The sequence below is a fragment of the Callorhinchus milii genome, unplaced genomic scaffold, assembly GCF_018977255.1.
Source record: "Callorhinchus milii isolate IMCB2004 unplaced genomic scaffold, IMCB_Cmil_1.0 Scaffold1, whole genome shotgun sequence".
Classification (NCBI taxonomy): domain Eukaryota; kingdom Metazoa; phylum Chordata; class Chondrichthyes; order Chimaeriformes; family Callorhinchidae; genus Callorhinchus; species Callorhinchus milii.
Window position 1 is genome coordinate 23,302,951 of NW_024704742.1, and position 22,586 is coordinate 23,325,536.

General features: G+C 37.2%; 1 protein-coding gene across 2 annotated transcripts in view; it reads right to left on the reverse strand.

Moving 5' to 3' along the window:
- lrba (LPS responsive beige-like anchor protein) overlaps positions 1-22,586 on the reverse strand; it is a 430,270-nt gene that overhangs the window by 37,187 nt on the left and 370,497 nt on the right. The window contains exons 48-51 of one of the 2 annotated variants that reach the window (XM_007904022.2): positions 11,027-11,116; positions 8,357-8,534; positions 7,641-7,703; positions 6,871-7,026 (exon numbers count right to left, since the gene is read on the reverse strand). In XM_007904022.2, coding sequence (XP_007902213.1) covers positions 6,871-7,026; positions 7,641-7,703; positions 8,357-8,534; positions 11,027-11,116 — 487 coding nt within the window. Of the gene's footprint in view, positions 1-6,870; positions 7,027-7,640; positions 7,704-8,356; positions 8,550-11,026; positions 11,117-22,586 lie in introns of both variants that reach the window. The other variant, XM_007904021.2, reaches the window with a different exon arrangement.

The following is a 22,586-nucleotide window of genomic DNA, read 5'->3' on the forward strand; positions in this document are numbered from 1 at the left end:
AAGTGAGAAGGCTTTTTACACCTCTTCTCCAGCTTGTGGAAATATCTCCCAAGACAATTTGCATCCAATTTGTGGTATTTCCGAATGGGATTACAGAGTCCCTTCCCAGTAACTGGAAATACGTCATTTAGACCTTGACAAATTCCGTTAAGAAATCCCATTAATTAGACTCCATAATTTTTGTTTCAAACTGTACCTTTGATACACAAAAGATTAAACACAGTTAATTGTACCTTGCTAAACATATAGGGCTGATGATGCATGTATTAGACTGCTGAAAGTCTGTTGCTACTCCAAATCTGTGTGTATCTTCCAGCAACTCCTAAAGCTAATTTTGTGAAACCATCCCTTCTCCCCTAGAGTTGAATAACCTTGCTGTTATTCCACTAAATGTCCCAAAAAAAGAAAAAAACACAAACAAATGTATCACCATACTGGATAACAGTGCAATTTCTACCCAATATATCAAGAATTGTTTAGGTTATTTCCTCAAAGCAGTGCCAAGAATGATCCATTCTATAAAAATAAAAATGGAACATCAGAAAGTTGATCTAATTAATCATTCCATTTTACCAATACATCTTTGGGAGATGGATATGTGTGCACTTTGTAAGTGTATATGTAAGTGTCACTGTACTTTAGAATATATCTATATGATGCTTTGGGATATCTTCCCAACGTGTAAAGCCCAAATGCAATTATGTATTATTACATAGCATAAGGAAAAACTGATCATGAATTGTGGACTTGGCAAAAGTCAGAATAAGTCCCACAGGAGAGAAGTTTACTATTGGAAAATAATAACATGCCAAATCAAAGCAGATTTCACAAATGGTTATTAGTGAAATTAAGCTAGGCTTCGGGAAAGAAAAAGTTAAACGGAAACAAAGTCAAGAAGCAGTATTTTTGGTTAAAATAATTGACCTAGAAGTAGGGGAAAATAACAGTAATAAGATAATTAATTCCTATAGTTCCCTGATTTACCTTGTTCTGATCTAGGTTCCAGCCATATTCCAGCCAAAAGACGACCAATTCACAGTATTTCAGGCGGTGAGAAGGAGATCTTTCTATTTGAACAAGAAGTTAACTATTTCACTTGTGGTGCTGTATTTTATTCTCATCTTTGGTGCCTTCATATTTAGTTTTCTTCTGTTTCTACAAACTTGTGCCTGATTCCAAGCATGCGTTTCATTCTACAGCAATAGATGATAATTGAAACCTTGCAATTTCTGATGGGATTCTTCAATTTGAGTTGCAAGTGGAGACTCCTACTGGTAACCGGACATATGACATGCCAATCTGCAGAAATTGCACTCTGAAAGCTTTCACATTGAAGTAAAGTTCCCACGGATCAAAGTGGAAATACTTTGTGGTACTGGAATGTTTCCATTTGTAATTTGGGTTAAAGCCCATTATGTTGACGTGAACAGTGGTTTTGCATATACTGGAGCATATATTGCGTTTTTGTTGCAAATAACTAGGTTCCCTTCACGTTATGTTCTGAAGCAGAAGTAGGTTCCCCCATTATTTGATTTATTTGGAATGTATCCAGGAATATGTTTTTAATAGCATTAACTGAGCTTTGGGATTGTTTTGCTCAAAACTAAAATTTCTGCTCTGAGCTGCCACCCAATCTGTAACTTTGATGCATTCTCGAGCGAGAATGTAGAATTTAAACTAGTACATGATGCAGAAACAAGAAAATAAACACTGAACAAAACAAATAAGTAAAGAATTCCCCATTTAAGGATGAACTTATAGAAAATACATCAATAAGATAAAAATTTTAATCATCAATATGTAAAATTGTCACTAAGTCAGCCTTTAACATTGACAGTATCTTGTTTGACAAAAGCCATGTGTTTTGATATTTTTCTATGATTTCTTGTCAGAAAGGTCTCAATTAATCTTTCTTCCTCTCCTGAAGGTGTTGACTTATACTGGAGTATTAAGTGCTAACAAACTTTTGTGCAACAGTTTTGACTCACTATTTGATTACTGAAAAGTGGAGAGGCTTGGGAGTTTGACATATTTATGTCTGATATAGAACTCACTCAATGTTCACCATACATTTTCCAGCTGAGGGCACTGTATAACAATGCAAAGTGGGGCATCTAGCTGATTTTCCCTCTGTACCCAGAGAGGTCAGTTATTGTGTTTTATCATTCCTTTAGCCAAGATAACGGTCTCACCTCAGATCAAGGGACCCATCATGCTTAAGAGTATCCAAACCAGACAGAGTTTCACATGTGAATGCAGACTACAGATGGAAATTTCCCTGTATCTGTAATGGAATGTGTATGCACCGTTTCCCTGGAGGAATGCACCCAGCTTACCAAATTACAGTGTATTAGGTCCAGGCTGACAAGAGCCAATGCTTGAGGACCCCAGAGTGTGTATTTGGGTGCTGCTGAGTTGGCTGTATTGCCATCAGCAGTACCCTGGAGGGCTGCAGACACACTGGGCTCAGAAACTTGACCACCAAGATGACTATAGAGGATTGAATTGATTCTGACATTCCGTTGTCAAGCACGTAATTTTGGTGCCAGGTCAGCTTCCAAGAGTAATCTGCTTACCTTCCTCATTCCCAAGGTACAATAGCCACCAGGTATCAAGCCCAAAACCTCCCTAGTTTCCATGGTTCTGTGATGTCCCATATTGTGCATTTACACAGAAGCCACTGGGGAGCTGCCTCAAAAAAATGCTTAAAGAAATTAAGATTCTCATTGAAAACTCTAGAAAGTGTGTGCCATTTTATCAAAAGGTATTTAACTGCTTTTTCTGAAGGGTCTTATATGCAAACAGTATTTCCCAAATTATTTGCAGATCATCTTCAATGCTTCCTGTTAAATGAATATAAACTCATTCATTGTTATATTCTTTTGGAACCAACTAAACATACATTACTTAAATGTGTATATCTAGGCCTTATAGCTCAGACAGCTGCCCAATGACATGGGTTTTGGCTTAGACATGCACACCAAAGCCCAACCCCAAGAGGTACCATCTGTATCTGAAAATCATTTCCTAACATGCCATCATTTTGCATAATATGTACAAGATACCTCCCCAAAATGTTTCAATTTGTGGAAAATTGCAAATGCTACAGCAAGGGGAGTTGGCTGCCTAAGAGAAAAAGTCACGAAGAACCAGGCAATATGATGTCAGCGGCAATCCATTGCTGAATGTCTGACATCAGAGCGATAAAATAACTACAGAATTATCTGTTCAACATTAGAACATGCAGAACTCAGACAGAATTTTCAGAAAATAAACACAAATATTAATCGCGTCCTGAACTGCAAATGTCCTATAGTTCGCCGAGTTTTATAAGTAAACCTATACATTTTTATTTTTCTTCTAGTGAAAAATTGAGATCGCTGAAAACATTTTCATAACTAACCACATCAGTAGTCATTTCTTCTTAAGAGCAAGTGAAATTTTCCACACACATGGAAACATATTTATAACCAAAATTCCTTTCATCAGTAAATCAATCATATTGTAGGCCAATCCTGCAATCTTCCAACCACCCTTTCAAATTCAATTGAGAGTACCCTTGCGAGATGTTCCAAGCCCCAGGCAAACTGCTGCTATTTATAAACACAAAATACAGCCAGTTTCTTCATCAAAGGAGCTAGTTTCATTAGTATTTTGAAGTTCTGATCAAATAGTAATAAATGGACTTGCATGTGTTTTCTAGTAGGAAAATGATAAGACAGTTAACTCAAGAACTCAGTCGGAGGTCTGGTTCTCCAAATGCCTGGTTCCTACTTCATTATCCAACAATAGTATTCAGACGTATAAGTCACCACTCAATATTACATATCTATTGTTTCTATCTGATCCATTGGATTGGAAAATCATTCTTAATCGTAATAATAATAATCCTTGCATTTGATATAGCGCTTTTCACATCTTCTAGACATCTCAAAGCGCTTCACAGAATATGCTGTAAAGTGAATTGACCGTCTATTTGTGGGTGAAATTGCGCACAGCAGTGTCCCACAAACAGTCGTTTTTTTTTACTCAAAAAAATTCTTTTTTGAGTAATGAGCTTTTGTTCTTAAAACAAAGCAATTAGAGAAGTGCCGCAAGTATGTCTGAATTCTTTGGTGTAGTCGTATACATTAATGAAAGAAGATTGTTTCATCCATTTATGAATATTTTCTGTAACTATGAATTGGATGTATAACAGTGTAGAGCGTAAGGCAAAGAGAATACAAGATCACAGTCAGACAAAACATCGTAAGAACACAGAAGTAGAAAAGGCATTTTAGCCCATCAAACTATTACAGACCACAAGAAACCTGCCTAAGCATGGATTCCGAAACACCTGATCTCCTGGAGCAAGTTCTCCAAAAGTAATCAAGCAAAACTCCAGAATATTTATCCATTCCCCACAACTCTGCCATTCAACCCTGCCTACTTCTCTTACAAGACACTCCCTTAACTCATTCACTCTAAGTTGCAGCGTTGTTGGAGTGGTCATTCTTCAGATGAGATGTTAAGGTAGACATTTCCTTGTTCAGGTAGACATTAAAGATCCCACGGGAGTCCTGGTGAATAATATCTCCCCCCACCACTCCCAAATCCTCCAATACTGTTTCCAAGCGGATACTATTGTAACGTTAATCAACTCAGCACCAACTGATTTTGTTGGGAGTCTGTGCCACATAGTTCGGTGCACAGATAATAAGTGCAGGTGGAAGAGAGAGGAAAGAATGGAAGAACTCTTTCTAATCTCCAGTCTTGCTTGAGATTTATTAATTTTAAACTCATGCCCTTTAGTTCTACTCTCAAGGTTCAAGTCAAATAATCTACTAACATTTGCATCATCTATGCCTGCCAGGAAAATAAATCACAGAAAGATGGTTATTTTAGTCATCATAACATGATAGACCCCTATACCCTCATGATAATGAATGAAGTTGCTTTAAAGTCCCAACTTCTAATCTTACTCCAAAACAAAAACACATTTTCAGAAGAACAGCACCTACTTTTGCCCTCCCACAAAATAATAATAATCCTTACATTTGATATAGTTGGGAGAATGTGGCCGCACAAAATCACTTGGGCGGCCTCATAGGGCCATATTTCAGAAACAATGGTCTATGCGAGTTCAAAGTCCCTATGTGGAGCTTGAACTCACAACCTTCTGACTCAGAGGCGATAGTGCTATCTACTGAGCCAGGCTGACACCTACACAATCCCAGAGCAAGCATATGAAAGAAATATCTGTAGAAAAAGGCCAATTACAAGGGTGTTGCTCAAGCTTGGCCTGGGCCTGAGGAAGTATGTTGTCTTTGCTCCTTCCTCTAGCTCACGACACTGCTCCTCTCACCCTCAAATTTCTTCCCAGGTGAAAGAATGCAAGACATAGGACTATAATGACCCAACCAACAGGAACACTCGTTAATATAGAGAGAAAACTCGAGCCCCAGTGACAAAAAATGATTTCCGCAATTCTTAAACATGCACTATGCCAAAGTAACAGGGTAAACAGCCACCACCCTTTCAGCACTGCTCAAACAAAATGTGTAAATGGCTTCACAGTACATTTTTCTGTATGTAAATCTTTGAAAAATTAACAGAGCAAATTTGGCACATTCATCTTTTGTGAGGACACATCCTGTCGAAAAATATTAAATTGTGAAGAATTGCTACATTATTGACAGAAATAATCTAAACTGGGACTTTGGTATCGTCCAGACACATGGAACTATCTGCAAACTGGCAACACATTTCCTTCTCAACTAATAAAAATGCTTTGCTAAGTTACTTCTTAAAAAAGGCTGATTTAACCTGTTTAACTTATTGATTCTCTGAGATTGACAAGAGCCAATAACCATTGATCACATGTCGAGTGGCTTCAACAATTTGGATAGAGTTCACAAGCAAAATTAAATGACTAACATTTGGGACACATTGAAACAAACCAAATGAGTCCATCTGGTGAATGATGTAAGAGCAACTGTTAAAGTAGAAATATTTTGCTCCAAAACTAAAGACAAATGCTGTGGCTGAGGATTTAATAACATGACTATGCAAAATGAGTAACTTGATCCCTTGGTAATATTCATTAAAAGCTTCAGCGTCCTCAAGGGTACTATGTATATAATTTCATCATTAGAATCCTGCCACCACTCTCTCCACTAGCACATGGAGAACATGAAAATTTAAATTAAGGAAATCTAACACTAGATCTGTAAGTAACTACCAAAAAAAGGCAGAAAACAGAATGAAAGATAGATCTTTGTAGGATTCCATGTGCCCACCTTGGCTGAATTTCTGAAGTATCTGCAATATAATCTACGAACCTTTATAAAACACTCACCTTGAAAGAAGCATGTGTTTTCTTTTCATATTAACTGTTTTACAAATACCACAATTTTATGAGAAGTTCTGTCGTATCTAAACAGGACCTCTTCTATGGATTAATCCTTTATGAGGGCAGAACTCTGCACAAGGTTGCAAAGATGCCTGCGGAATTATAGCTCACTGGTTTCTTCAATCTCTGAGCACAGAGTGAAATTCACGCACCTCAGGATTGGGCCAGGAGATGCAAATATTGTAAAACAAATTAGTTTCAAATGATAACTGTATTAGCTCAAAATAAAATTCAGGTTAAAACAATATTCAAATGGACTTTTTGCACCCTAAACTTCTTCTGTGTAGGAGGTTTTGCACAAATGTCATAGGCTGCTGAAAGGGTTAATGCGGATCTGTAAAGGGGGTGCAGCATTTCATTAAGAGGAAAAGGAGCAGATGGAGCAGTACCAAAAAAATTAGAGTTTGTGACCCTGACCCCTGTGATTACCCTCAGTCAAAGTCTGGTTCAGTGAATGTGCAGAGGAAGATGGCAATTACCTGTGTCGGTGGAGTAAACACGGAAACTCTTATCCCAGAAGCCACAGACCAGGATGAAGCGGTTATCTGCAGTGATCACGAAGCACTGGGAATTGATCTGAATGCTTTGATCCAAGAGGTCAGTGATTTGCCTTCTGTGCATGCTGGTGTTATTAGCTAAAAGTTAAAACATAACACACAAAAATAGCATTAGTATTCCACCATCATCGTCAATGGAGAAATGTACTGTATACCTAGTGTTTGGAAATTGTATATTACTGTAATTTAGACTTCTGAACAGCAGGGCCATAAAACTAAGATTTGATCTCTTTAATGATGAAATCTTGGCACCAGTTCTATATTTTTCACCACTCAATGCAATAAAGAACCCTGCTGTTATTATGAAAATTTCCTTTGCAATGGAGCGACCACATTACGAGGGCACCAATTCATCATAAGCCAGCTCATTCACGCTCATCAACAAGTCCAAGTGATGAAAAGATCCAATATTATCCTGACAGTACTTCATGCGCATTCTCAATCACACATTATTACAGCATCCATATTAATTTTCACTGACACGGGTTCTATCCCTGTACAAATTAGGCAAACCAACGAGGGGGAGTTGATGAAATACCAGCGAATCCACAGCTCATTGCATTCCAATTTGCATGCAAATGGTTTATCGAGAAAATTCCATTCCCAACCACCACCAGTGAAAAACAACAGTAATCTCCACTTCAGTGCACTATACAGGGTGTAATGAATCGCAGAAAAGAAAGCTGACAGACCTATCAGAGGATCGATTTCAACTGGCAGCTGGTATGGCTGTTCCTGCATAGTTCCATGAAGGCCTAGAATTGTTGATAAATAAAACATTGGTGTATACATGCACATTGAAAATAATAATACTTCCGTTTTACATGTTCTCTAGATCTTTAAGTACATCAGACACCTTGAGATTTCATACCATATTCTATATATTATTTGTTACATTCACTGGATCCAAAGATTTGAATATCCTTCTTTTGAATGAATCCCACATATCTGCCTATTTTTAAATTTCATGTTTTAATGCGAGCGAGATATTCTTTAGTTTTCCAAAGCAGATTTTGTTCATAAAAATCAATTTCTTATTCAGCTCAGCCTGCTGTGAAGGGACAGACCTCAGTATTTCAACCTGATTTTGTCCAGCTACCCATTACTATTGGTGTATATAGCATAATAAGCAGCAAATCCAAAATGCTACATACAGCGTGTTACGAAATAAGTTGGATCACACTTACTGTTAAGTGGAAATAAAAGTAAGCATGCTTTGTTCCTATATCATTACAAATTTAATCTAATTATAGATATTCAAATACTGGTAAACAACAATTTTATTTTAATCAACAGAAATATTGAAACACAGTCTTTTTTTCCCACATAATTAACACTCGCAGAACAATGATTCAACTCAAAAGGACTGAAGAGCAAATGCAGTTGTCACAAACATCTCTGTACTCACCAGTAATATTATGCCACTTGTTCACAGCAAACAGCCTGCTAGCGGTTACTGTAATAATGGCTGATACAGCCAGGCCTGGCTGAGTGTTGGCAGCAACATGGGTGACAGGGGAGTTGGACGGGAATTTAAGTACCATGATGACATCCTGCTGCATCTGGTCTGTGAACATCAGAGGAGTCTGCAGGAGGAGATACTGTTCAGTGGCAAAACCCCAAATCAAATACAAACCAAAAAGAAAAAAAAAGGTGGCAGGAAAAAAGAAAGAGAAAAGAGGGGGGAAATAACAAACAGAAAGAAATAGGTTAGAAGCAGAAAACAGAGCATAGGTACATCTACAAGCAAAGAGGGACAGATTAGGCCATTTTCCTCTCATTTGCAATCTGTTTTATTGCTTGAGTATTGAGTAGCTAATCCTTTGTCCTCACCAGAAAAGAGCTTTAATTGAATTGGTAAACAAGTTCTCTGTTACAAACAGAGTGCTGATCTTACTTATTGTTTTAAAATGAAAGTAAGAATCAAACTTGCATCCAAATCTCCAAGATGTACTCCAAGAGAAATGTGTACATTTACAAGTTAACTACAGTTCAACAAAGACTAGAAGAAAAGCGTTTGTGCAAATCTAGAAGCAAATAGTTAGTCCAAAGCTTTTGCATGCAAACAAAGAGATTTTAGGCATATGGATTACAGCTTCAAAGAAATCTAGTATACTTGATGCAACTGATTCTTCTCGAATTGCATCTAAAAAATTCCAACCACAAAATATCTATTGATATAATTAATTACAACCACAAAATATCTATTAATATAATTAATAATGCAAACATATCAATCACAAATTCAATTGAATGTCGTCAGAAGGCAAAATAAAGGAAGAAATCCTGCAATGCTGCTTGTACTTGGGTTGTTCAAGTAACTATTAGTTCGATTTTCGGAGCATACAAGGAGACGTAAAAACAAAAAGGTGGATAATAAGCTTCACTGACACCCTTCTGCGAGAGTGGCTAAAAGCCAATCAATATTATGAGTTAATCTCCCCAGATACTCATTCAATTAAAGGTGTCAGTAATGCCTCATCTGATGTAGCCTCAATTAAATCCAACTATCTGATCCACTGAAAACACTGGGGATTGGGCAGTAGACAAATCGGCAGTGTGCGTGTGCCTGCTAATTACTACACCTGGCATAAATTACCACTGATACACTTGGCACAGCACGACATAACCTTATTTTCTAAAGTCTGTGGCTCATTTCGAAGGCTAATTTGCCTGGTGAAACACAATGAATTTTTATTAGGTGCCTTGAAGAAAAAAGAAACCCGTTCGTCAAAGACATTTCAGTGTGGACGGAGCCCTCGGTTCTTGACTTGAATAGAACCACCATTCAGGAATTCATTTACAACCCTTTTTCTTTCACTGTTGCCCCGCAGAGGAAACAGGCAGTTTTTTTGTCACCAGGTGCTCTCTTGCTGCTTGTTATTAAATGTGCACCAGTTAAGTTGCTCCTTGAATTTTCTTTCCTGCTTCACATAGTCCAACTAAGATTGAGAATTTATAAAACAAGCTGTCACTGCCCTATGGTACAGATTATACTACTACACCTTACTATCCAGCTATGTATTCCTACTAAAGAGCATTGAACAATAGGTAGGAATTATTCAGGGCAAAATAGTTAATATTGCTGTTAAACTGCCTCAGTAAATGTTTTTTTTAAACTCATGTCTATTGTACCACATTATACAAGGGGAGGGCCAACATGTCCCATCACTGTACCTGATCCTGACAAGAGATCAAGTCTCTGAGTGCTCTTCTAACCATATCAAACTGCCCGTAAAAATGATAAATATTTGGAATATTCAGTGAAATACTGTAAATGAAAATTTAAATTTACAACAAAGCTAATATACTGTTTTCTACCAATTCCCCCCTTTCCCTTCCTCTTGAGAAGGTGTTGGGTATTCCCAGAATGACTTCCCAATATTTCATTGCCTATTCTTAATATGTGAACCTGAGGGGAATGGCAAGTGTTGGCAGGCTATTTGATTGTGAAAGCCAGCATATCCTGATCCTCTCCTTATTTCACATTCACACTCACTCTTCCAGCATGTAGTGGTCACTAGATCCCTAGCAGGAATGGGAATCCCAGCCAATTTTGTTCTTTCCTTGCCTGGGGACACCAGGGCCAAATACAACAACTGTGTAGTGATTGACTATCTGTGCACATCTCAAGTATTGAACCTGGGCCACACTGATCTGTGTAGGTTAGCGTTACCCCACACAGCAGCCAGGGGCTGCCATACTAACGAGATGCACTGTACAGCTCAAAGAAATCGCAGAAAAGGCAGAGATTTCCATCAGCTCTCCCAGTTATTAAATGCATTCAGCACCTGGACAATTTAACACTACTATGATGGCAGAATGCATTCCATTTGTGAAATGCATTACGATAAAGCACATGCAACGGAACAAATGTCATAGAAAGACAGAAATTTGCATGGATTGACACCATAATGTAGGCATCACCAGTAAGCCTTAACCCCGAGCATAATACCGGTATCATCAATGACCTCAGCATGAATATAACTGGATGTTTCTTTCACGTCCATTAATTCATTGAAGCAATATCAAACTGCACATAGGAACAGCTGGTTTAAAAACTGGGCGATGTACTTACCACTTGCATGGCAGAGCTTCTGGGTGGATGTGGCTCGATTAAGAGTTGGGAAGGAGTCTGACCAAAGCTTCGAATCTGGGATTCCACGGCCTGAAAGAGACACACATTTGCTAGAACTGCTAATCACAAGTATTTGAAACATAAGCATCACCTGGAAATGTCAGCAACATGGTCTGGATTTTATCATATTTAAAATCAAGCCCGTGTGTTCACTATAACTAGGATCTTGGCACTCACACCTAGGATTAGCTCATCTCCAACTATACACGTTATTTCCACAAAACACTCTTATCCCCTTTGATATGAAACAGAGACCAGCAGTTACAGGCACAATTTTGACCCTTGCCTTTGTTTTGTCTCTAGAATTGCACTACCTTCTGGTTTTGCGTTCCTCAGTAAATAAAAGCAGAACTAAAGTTGAACATATATTAGCTTTTTCTATGCCAAGACAGCTCATTACAAAATAACTGAGTGGGAAACTGTAAAGTATAGAATGGTTTATCGCTATTGACTTTCTTATTTAACCATCTGCACAAATAAAGGAATTTCAGTACTTTTGCATTCTGTCCAATTTCTGCATCGATTCACAATACTCTTGTAGAATGATGGAAATTACAAACTTGACATTCATTTTCAGAAATATTTGTTAACCGAATCGGTACTGAAAAGGCTTTGAATTTTTAAACTGCGCACACCTTTCTTCTGAAATGCCAGCAGCAAAAATAATTTTCCTTTACATTTTCAAGGAGGAATGTTATAAAAGTAGAATTATGCCCCATTTATACTGCTGGAAGTGATTTGAAATTGCTTCCAGCAGTAAAGTGATTAGGAGCGGGAAGCAGCATTTATATTTCATCACTCTAAAATTGCATCCATCGGGAGCTCAAAAGGCCTGTGTACACAGAAGTCCACTAAACAGCGATGAATGCTGGTCACTTTAATTATTAAAGAGTCAGTTGTCCAACATGCTCTTTAAATGGCATTGAAAAAAGTCCTTTACAAACTTTTAAGCGATCAATGGTGAGTGGAGACCAAATTCGCACCACTTGTATTAATGTTGCAGCGGTGCAAATCGATTTCCTGGTAACACCACCTCCTCAAGATGCTTTCTACAGCCAGTCTCCAATGCATATTCACTTTGTAATCACGCATTGCAAACTGGATTTACACCGTGTCTTTCATGTTGATTTGATGTCATTTCGATGTCAAATCTCTGCCAAAAGTATAAATAGGGCAATAAGGAGAGATGCACAGAACTCATTAAAAAATCACTGTAAATTCTAATAGTATTGGATTTTTAGTTTGAGGTAGAAATTCTATAGCAAATCTTAAAGGATTAATCTTAAAATCCACATTTACCTCCTGCTCCCTTATACATCCGGTAACTTTGTGTTTTCTCAGAATCCACTTCATTAAGCAATTGAAAGGGACAGAACAAAATGAGAAAGATGAGGGTCATGTGATGAGAGACAGAGACTTGTTCAATGAAAGTTCAAAATGAAAATTTCTCCCTTCTTTCGTTAGTTACAGAAACTAACCATAGATGGAGAAACAAATGACAAAGAAACCATCTGTCAGCAATCTAGTCCAGCTCTTATTCACTCTCTCCCACAGCTCTGTTTCCAGACTTCAAAAATATTAGCCCAAAATAGACTTTTCCTGACCAATTTAATGGCAATACTGTACGAGAAATAAATCCTATCTCTAGGAAATGATCGCTTGCACCCAAATATGGTGTATTTTACTTATCTAAAATGCAATAATCAGTAACTAAATATAAGTTGAATACCCCTTTACAGCAGCAAATCACCACGTTGGACTGAATGTTGGACTTTCTCATGCAGGTTGGAATTAACTGCTGAAAAACTGACCAAGAGAACAATGCTGACCAAATGTTATGTGTATTGCTGGGATATCTGCTCAGTAATCTTTAGATTGTTAAAACAGATGATGTTGTTCTGTTTCTATTATATACATTTGAAGCCAGAAAATAATAGGGTTTAAAGTCTAGGGTATGCAATGGGATTCCTTATTAAAGAATCCCCTTAGGAATGACCAGCTCACAGAACCTGCTACGGAAGCAGAATGCATCAGAACAGAGTTCCCACATGCCATCATGTTTTGCTCCAGGTTACTGGAAGAATTCCCCATTTGTGTGACTTAGATCTTTAGAAGGAACACCATTAGAAATGATGCATTTTAGATTGATCCCCACCCCGCCATATAAACGAAGCAAGTTTGTCCATTGACCACTCACTTTTACAAATTGCCTAAAGAGAATCTATTCCTAAACATCATATTTGGGAGGCTAGGATACCCAATATTGCACTGTACAACGCAATAGAAAGATAACTTTTCAAGATAACTTTACCAGCAGGAGCCATCTGGAAAAAATAAATTCTGGCAGAGAAGTTATAGTTGATAAGATCCTATAAAATTAGGCGGATTTCCAGCATCTCAACGTTTAATTTTAGAGTCAGAGGAAAATTAGAAATGTACAGACCTCGAAAAGACTAGAAAACAAACCCTGCTAGCAATGCAAAGGAATCTATTTAAATTAAGTGGCATTTTAAATCTCTCACCACATTATTTTGTGTTTGTAAAATTGGTATCAAGAGGAATCCAATGATTAACATTATAGCACTGATATGTAATCTGATGCTGTGCAACAACAACAACAACAAAAGTACATTTATAGAGTGCCTTTCACCTCGGGAGGACAGAAGATGCCAATGTTGGCTCCACATTTTGCTAAACAAGAAACAAAAGGATTCAGGAAAGATTTTGTAAATGTTTCTGTAAAAAGTGGCACTAATGAGTTTCTATAGTGAATCAGACTTCATTCTCTAAAGATGGGACCATAATAACAATTAATTTCAGGCAAAAATTCACTAAAAAACACATACACATATCCTAATTGGCATGAATTCAATCTTGTCACCTCTTACAATTGTTTTTAATAATAATCCCTGCAATTGATGTAGCACCTTTTCACATCATTGACATGTCTCCAAGTGCTTCACAGGATACACTGTAAAGTTTCCCTACAAAGTCAGTCACTACAGTTAACAGTGAATCCTGTGAAGTGCTTTGAGATGTTTTGATGATGTGATCAAATGCCGCATCAAATGCAAGGATTATTATTATTAGTTAGTCAGTTAGTCAGTAAGTAAGTAAGTAAGTAAGTAAAGGCATTGCTGATCTCAGCCAGGGAGGCAGTTGCTATTCTATAACTAGTCTCAGAATCCCTTGGTTAAGAAGGGAAAAATAAGCTGAGGTTTCCACTCTTTGTTGTGATATAAGAAGATGCATGTGTGTGGTCATCTGAGGACTGAAATTTCTCATGGTCTTAGCTGAAGATCATTGCCTTAAAATGTAAGATTGTGCAGAGTTTCGGATAATTCTTAAACTCTGTTTTAATTTCAAAACCTCTTCCATAGATGTTTTTTTTGGAAAAGTACTTGGAAATCAAAGTTGGGTGAAGCACTTTAAGATGGCCTTGCAAACATGAAAGGTGTTATCACATACTTGTAAATTGTTGTTACGTTGTGGGAAGTCAATTTACAAATTACGTCTAAATTTAAAAGAATTCTACATAATCTTAAATTTTAACATCTCGAAAGCTAATATCAAGAGAAACTTCAGGCTTGTGTGTGTTGGGCTCATGTCAAACTGATCTGTAAACACTCATAGCTGAAGTTTGCACGTGGATGACCACTCGGCCAAGGTGCCTAGAGTCAAAACGCTTTCAGGAAAAAAACTGAAAGAGAGATATTGATGCAGAAACTCCAAAATGTGTTAGATCCTTTATCTGAGGAGATGGTTAGATTTTAATACAGTATATTGCTACTTCTGCAGGGCTGGTCTGAAACTGTCCAACATCTACAGGAAATCACTGACTGGCTAACTATGGCTGGTAAAGGAGTCGTTTGTGCTGCAATACAGGCCTTCAGTGTAGTTTAAGAGCACGAGCTGCTCTAAACAAAAAGGATACGGTACAAGAAACACTGTGGAAAATTCTTTCCTCCCTCGTGCTGCCAAACTGACAGGCAGTTCTAATAGAACCCACCTTACTTCAGAAACATGGTATAACCCAGACCTCATGTCTGGAGGTCATCCCCTTCACCATGCTGTCTGGACTAGGTACGGTAGTAAACAAATTAAAGACCTCTTTAATGGCCAACAGTTCTGCTCTCTCCAGGGGTTTGGTGAGAGGGTCCAGCATTCCACCGCTCACTTTCTAACATATTCAGTGTTTCTTTGAAAGAAAATAGGTTTTGGGAAAAAATAAGTGCTCTCTGCCAAAAACAACTTCAGTGCAGACATTCTAGGAAGAAAATTGGGGAAAACAGTATTTTGTTACAAGATATCACACTTAGAGAAGACAGCTAAATTATTTTGAATACCTAAAACTGTTTTGAGCATGAGACTGTATATCTAGACAGGGAGCTGAAACTCATGGAAGAATGATGGAATATATCCAGTTTAAAGCAATAATACAGATTACCCGTGTGGAAGCTTCACCCGAAAAACACAGTCAATGCATTTTAACGTATAGTCTGTGAAGCATTTTGGGATGTCCTCCTGACATGAAAGGCCCTATACTAAATGTAATGTCTATTATTATGAATAATAATAAATATTGGTAGGTAAATTAGGCAAATCCCGGAGGCTGGAAGAAAATGCATCATTTCATCACATCCTCATTTCCAAAAATTCCAGAACAAAATATAGTCAATTCACTTTACAGTAACCTGTGAAGTGCTTTGAGGCATCTCAAAGACGTGATCAAGTGCTATATCAAAATGCAAGGATTGCTATTATTATTATGAATAATCATATTGATCCAAAGATGTGAAAAATATGAAAACAAAATGTGTTCTTAGAGCTTTCACTCTTGCGAAAAAAAATCTATTGCACAGCTGGAGCCCAAATACTGTTGGGAGGAATCTTGTTTATAAAACTAATAAAACAGAATTGTTGGCCTGTAAGGAGACAAACCAACAGAATCCAGGGGTTTTGTTTTAAGATGCTGCAGATTTCCCTTCTAATATGTTCCTTGGCACCCCCAGAATAAATGTTATATGTGTTCTTTATTCGTGAGGGAGCCAGAAATGTGAGGTTGAATGAAATTACCAGGGTTTGTCTTATGCTAAGAAGCTACTGGATATAAACGGAACGATATACCTACACTTCCCGTTCTTAGGTTACTTAAGTGAATAGTACTATAATATAAATCTCTCTCAACATGTTATTTTCTTACCCATTAATTATATGTCACCTGCATGCATTGCTTATTCTAATTTCTATGTTTTATGTTAAGGCAGTGGACAACAGTGATATTTTGAGATGACACCACTGTATGATAAACTTGGAATGCTATAAAAAGATCAGTTATTATACTTGATCGACATTTAGCGACTTCCTTCATGTTCCTCAGTGAACACGCCCTTTATTCCTCTGGCAGTACAATTGCAGAATCACTAATCACTGCTCCTATCCTTGCCCTGCAATGATCTGATAAAAGTCTTAATTCCTTTCACTCTTCAAACACAGTTTCTTCGTGTCTATCCAATTCCAACAGCTCTTACTTTTGATAGGTCCACTTTTACCACTTCTTCATCCAAACCACATTCTTAGCCCTTCTATCTCCCCTGATCTCTGAAGGAACACTCACATCTCCTCTATTCCTGCAGGTCTCTCTAATTGGCTCAATTTTTTCCTTTCCCCTCAACAAATTCTCTATAAAATTTAAATATACCAAAGACTTGACTACAACTCCAGTATCTGGGAGCCACTCCAGCAGCTCTCTCACACTCCTGCAACACAGGCTCATAGGCTGATGTGTGATCCATCTCTGACAACTGGCCTTGAACTTCACTCCTGTTTTAGATCACAATCTCAATTCCAAGAGTGTGTTAACAGCTTTGTCACACATTAAACCATCTGTTTGTCCCAATATACTCTCTCCGAGATAATTAGGCTCACTGGTTGCTGATTTTAATCAATAAAATTGGCATTCATCAATATTATCTGTCCAAAAAATTGCAAATTGAAAACTGGCACACTAGTGCACAACTTTTGCATCTGGTTCCTCAGCTCTCATTTCTACCTCAGATTTGGTCTCTGGCTTGTCTTTATTTCCCCCACGTCGGCCACTTCTACCCCTATCTCACAGCAAATACCTTCTCAACTTCACTATCACCAAATCATTAGAACCATTGCTGAATGGAAAAGAAATATAAGATATACATCTCATTGTTCATAATATTAGCTGAAGCTCTCAATAGATCTTCCAACCCACTCTCTGCTATTTAAGAGGGAATTAATAGCAATAGCAGCAATTATCAGCTGCAGGTTTTATTAAGTGTAAACAGAGATGACTTTACAAACTAGTTTCAATACATTATACTGTAAGCCTGACAACTCAGCATTAATCAACAAGGAGGAATCATTTTCATTCTCTTTTTATCTTTTATGGATGTTACTTTGCCTCACCATTTAAAAACAATTGATAATAATAATAATAATCCTTGCATTTGATGTAGCGCTTTTCACGTCGGGAGGACGTCCCAAAGCGCTTCACAGAACACACTGTAAAGTGAATTGACTGTATATTTGTGGGCGAACGCGGCAGCCAATTGCGCACAGCAATGTCCCACAAACAGTCGTAGATTGAAAATGACCAATTTTATTATTGTTTTTTGTTTTGGAGGGATTATTATTAGGCTCTGTGTGGAGTAAGGAAACTTGCCCGAGGTTTCGCCCTCTGCCTGGAATTGAACTCAGGTCTCTCACTTGCAAAGCGAGTGCTCTAACCACTGAGCTACAGGACTCCAATCTGTTCTCTTTCAGAGACAATTTGGCCCTATAAATTGACAATAGGAATCAAACTACTTTCTGCAACTTTGTGACTTTTTGATGAAAACAAATTTGAGGATTCGAATTCTGCCATTTAAGGCAAAGATTTCCTAAAGCCTTGGACACACGGTATACAATATGACAGGATAGGAATCTGAAAAGAAGTTGCAGTACACATATTTTACAGAGAAGAAAACCTTCCAGAATCATTGTATGTTCAATGGAGAATCAGATTTCAATCTCAATTTAGTGGATTTTAAACTTTATATTTTTTCCATCCAATACATCCTTCTTTTGTTCTTATTTTAATTTGTTTTTTTATTATTATTATTATTATACGAAATGACACATACAAATAAATTTCAGAAGGAAATAGACACAGTTACAAAACTGTACTGGTAACAATACTACAAGAGGTTATGGTCAACAGAAAAATAAACTTGTGTATCTCTGTATTTTCCTTGAAAAAAAGCCTAACTTAATAATCCGATTTACATATTGACTTTCAATGGCTTTAGACCCATATGACTTTTATCTCACTAATATTATAAATTTACTACTTATTTCTAACTCATTCAAATGAGAGTTTTTGAGAGTTTTCTAGAGAATAACAGATTTGAATTAATACTGGGGAAAATGCTTAATTCATTAGCATAACGGTTTAGATGCAGACCTGGAGAGGAGGAAAGTAAAATATCTATGAGGGAGCAAGGGGGAGCACCAATGATTAAAGTACAGTTATGCAACCCGCTGATGGATTAAAGCAGGAGATATTAAAGGGATCTGAGAAATCCTTTCAGGAATAGGTGAACGATTTGCTGGGAATGAAAGGCTGTCAGTTGTTGCCTTTCCACAGCAAAGGTTCCCAGATTATATGAAATCCAACACAAACCGTTCTATAAAAAGTAGATACAGGGTATTTGGAAATAAAGAACAGTAAACAAGAAAATGCAATGAAAGAAATAACACTTTTTTGAAAAAGAAGTCATAACCTCAGTGCTTTCATCATTACATTTAAGAAATCCTTCATCTATCATGGCTATTCATACTTTTCTGAAATTGAGATGAAGGAAATAGTTATTTATAAAAATCTGAGATCTATTTAAATGTGTTCCAGTTGAAAGATGTACTAGGACACAGTATGATGCAAAGCTATATTGTAGCAAACATTGTTCTGATGGAATATAAAATTCTATGAAAACAAAACCTTTTGAAATGTGGCCCAGGATTTACAATTTAAAGCCAGCAACAGCTCATCATGCACATGAAGAAAATGTGATGTTTTATTTTGATCATTTAGACATGCAAAATGTAAACCAGCTGTGATATCTACATCTACTGCCAAATTAAAGGCAATTGGCACAACAGTTTAAAAGATAGGAGTACCAGTGCCATATTTTAATTGTTTGCTATAATCTCTGGAAATGAGGATTATATCTGTATGTTGGGGGGTCTAGTTTCACTGAAAATAATCATCATCATTCTAAGTAAGATTTTCACTTTATGCCAATTTTATGATGAATCGGGAACAGGGTAGAAGTGATCGCTGTAAGTTCTGAAGAAAGTCGATTAAAGGCATTAGTATCCTTAATATCTAACTCATCACTTGTAGGATGCAGAAGTAGAATAGGAAAACATTTTAGGCTCCTTTTTCATTTTAGAAATATCTGGACAGCCTATTCATAAGCCAGACAGGTAGCAAAACCAACGATAATCAAGCTCTTTAAAAAGGAAATTCAGCCTTATTTTGCTGCAGACTTTACGCCAAAGAAATCTATTACCGACCCAAGTCCAGAGCTCCAAACACTCAACTATGTTCCATTCCTTTGTATTGTTCAGAATTCATGATCCAACAAAAACACTCCTTGTCCAAGCAGTCATAATTATCCTATTAACTGTGTTTTTAAAATGCTTGACGAATTGTCAATCTATTGCCAAACTACACCTAAAAACAGCATAACATTTACAAAACGAATCACTACCGTCTAAAATATATTTTTGTGAGCTGTTTTATTTTGATCGAGCCAAACTGTTGATTCAGCCATTAAATGGGCTGTGATAAGATTTGTAAATTGTCTGCTTTAGTTCATAATTTACAAAACTTTTAATTCAAGCAGAAAAACATGTCTTAGCAACCTAATTAAGCACTAATCAAGACACAACAATACTTCAGTCACAATTTGGGCTTAATAACACCCTTTTTAGTGCTTGTTAGTGGAATTGGTTAAAAATAGAATTCATTTTGCAGCTTTAACCTGAAAACAGAAACCTGACCTTGTAATAAGGACAAGAGCTAAAGTGTGTTTTCCACAGGCTGTGGAGAGCCCGGGCTGTTAAGGATATAGTAAAACACCTCCCAGTTGTGAATTTTTGTTCAAGGCATCTTTACCAGAAGACGTTGCGAAATGTTTCAGACACCAATTTTATAGAACTTTTAAAAAAAAACTGCCTGGAGAGTTGTTAAAACAGATCCCACAAGTCACACAAGCAGAGCACAGATGACCTAGTAAACGTTTGCTATAACTGCTTTTTACATTGAATTTTACGCTGAATAAAATTCAGACATTGGGAATTTAGTGCATATAAATGAGTAGATATTAAGCAGGGCCTAATTGCTTTGAAACATAAAATTCACTCATCATTTAAAAATGATTTTAAGAGAAAACATTTAGAAAAATGTTATCCTCGGGCTGAATAGAATATGTATCAAAGGTTTTTTTTATCAGGGTGATTTTTAATTTTTTTTTGTCATTTGTTGCTTAACTTAAAGCTAGTTCGTGTTTTACACTTTGTCTTTTAGCTCTCTCTTTCCTCCTACAATCACACTCACATGCTTGTTTCCCCAACTTCCCCTCCTTTTTGTGTCTGAGTTTCTCCCTTGATGAGGACGACAATGGCAGCTGATTCACTGTCAGCAACGGCAGCCAAAGGGACCTATGAAGGATCCCAACCAAGGTGGTGAGGAGGTCACTAAACTGCTGGGTACCAAGACCGCTGCAGAAGATTAGCTTGATTCTGACTGTAACGATTATAGATCTATAGCTAGTTTCAGATCCGCTGGGCTCAGAAGGAAAAAAATCAGCCATGATTCCCATTCCCCAAACTTCTTACTAACCTCTGGCAGAAAATGCATATGTAGAGATTTTGTGAACCTGGGATCAGGCTCGGCTACATTGATCAAAGCAGGTGACAAGTTTCAGTTGCTGAGCCCAAACACATTGGCATTGCCAGAATATGGCGCAAAAGAAAATTAGTTAATAGTATATGAAGTTAAAAGTAATAAATAAACTGCAAGCATATGAAAGGCTGTACTATGCAACAGATTTAGAGTACTATAAAAGAGAATCACTAAATCCAGTATTATAAAAATAGCTCAACATATCTGTGTTTGGTTCTTTTCAAAAAAGAATTGCTCTTAAGTCGAACACAAATCCTCTCTTCCTCCAAACTTGGGAACATAGTCAAACAAAAGGAAACTCTCCATGGCCTGACCTGTTATTAGCACTAGTCTATAAAACCTAATTTTTGTAGCTGCCAAGGAGAAAAACAGGAAGTAATCATCATCTGTAAAAGCTTGCTATGATTTCCCCACCAGGGCCTTACTTGTTAACGTAACGTGAGGCAATGCATTCCAAACCTATTAAATGTAGGCCTTGCCGGACACTCACTCCAGCTACAACCTCACAGCTGTCTGTCTGTCTGCTGTAGTATATCCCAGCTGCCAATCTGAAGAAAACCAGCGAGTTACATCACACGAGCAACCAGCGTTCAGAGTTTGGAATGTGGGAGCAGTCCTCTATGTTCTCAAATATTACCATTATCCTGGATGGATCATGTGTTTGTTTTTATGCAACTTGCAGAAAAGAGGGGAAGTAAATAGAATATTGTCATCAATCGGTGGTGGTAGTGGGGGTAGAATCCAACCATCAGTAAGAACATTTCATATATTGAGAGTATTCACGGATCCCTCCTGCAAAGAATATTTCCTTTATGGCTTACATTTGTTTCCTTCACAGTTATCTGTGAGAATTCTAGCTTTTCCCTCAGTACACGCAGTTGTGTGAAGTATTTTGAGACGCCCTCCCAACGTGAAGTATACAAATGCAAATTGGCATTATTGTCCATTTTTAATTTATTTTAAAAAAAGGAAAGCCAAAATAGAGATTTTCACAAGCACATCTTCAAACCACAAATGTGTTAAATTAAAATATAATTTCTTTTACACGAGCAAAAGGACAAATATGAAGGAAGACTCCATAGCAAAATTGGAAAAATGTGACACAGGTTCCATTTTAAAAGAAAACCAAAAGAAACCAGCAATGAGTACTCTATATTAGAAAGCCTGTCACACCCAGTTGTTTCTTAGACTTTTGGCACTAAGTTTATTATTCCATACCATGCTTTAAAACATGTAGTCACATAGCAGCCATCTGGCCAGTGATGCTCCAGTAGTTGTTTATAAATTCTACAAAGATTTTGCTAATCCCCACAATACACAGTATGATGAATTTACAACTGACTGACATTGTTTTCTAAATAGTTGATTTCTATCTTTCCTCTGGAGACTACAGCAGTGATTCCACACCCACCTGCCAAAATAAAGGCTGGGCCATCACTTCCCACACCATGGCATGCACACGGAGATGTCACTCCGTGTGTTTTCTGTCTTAAAAGGAAAAACATGTATTTGACAATGTAC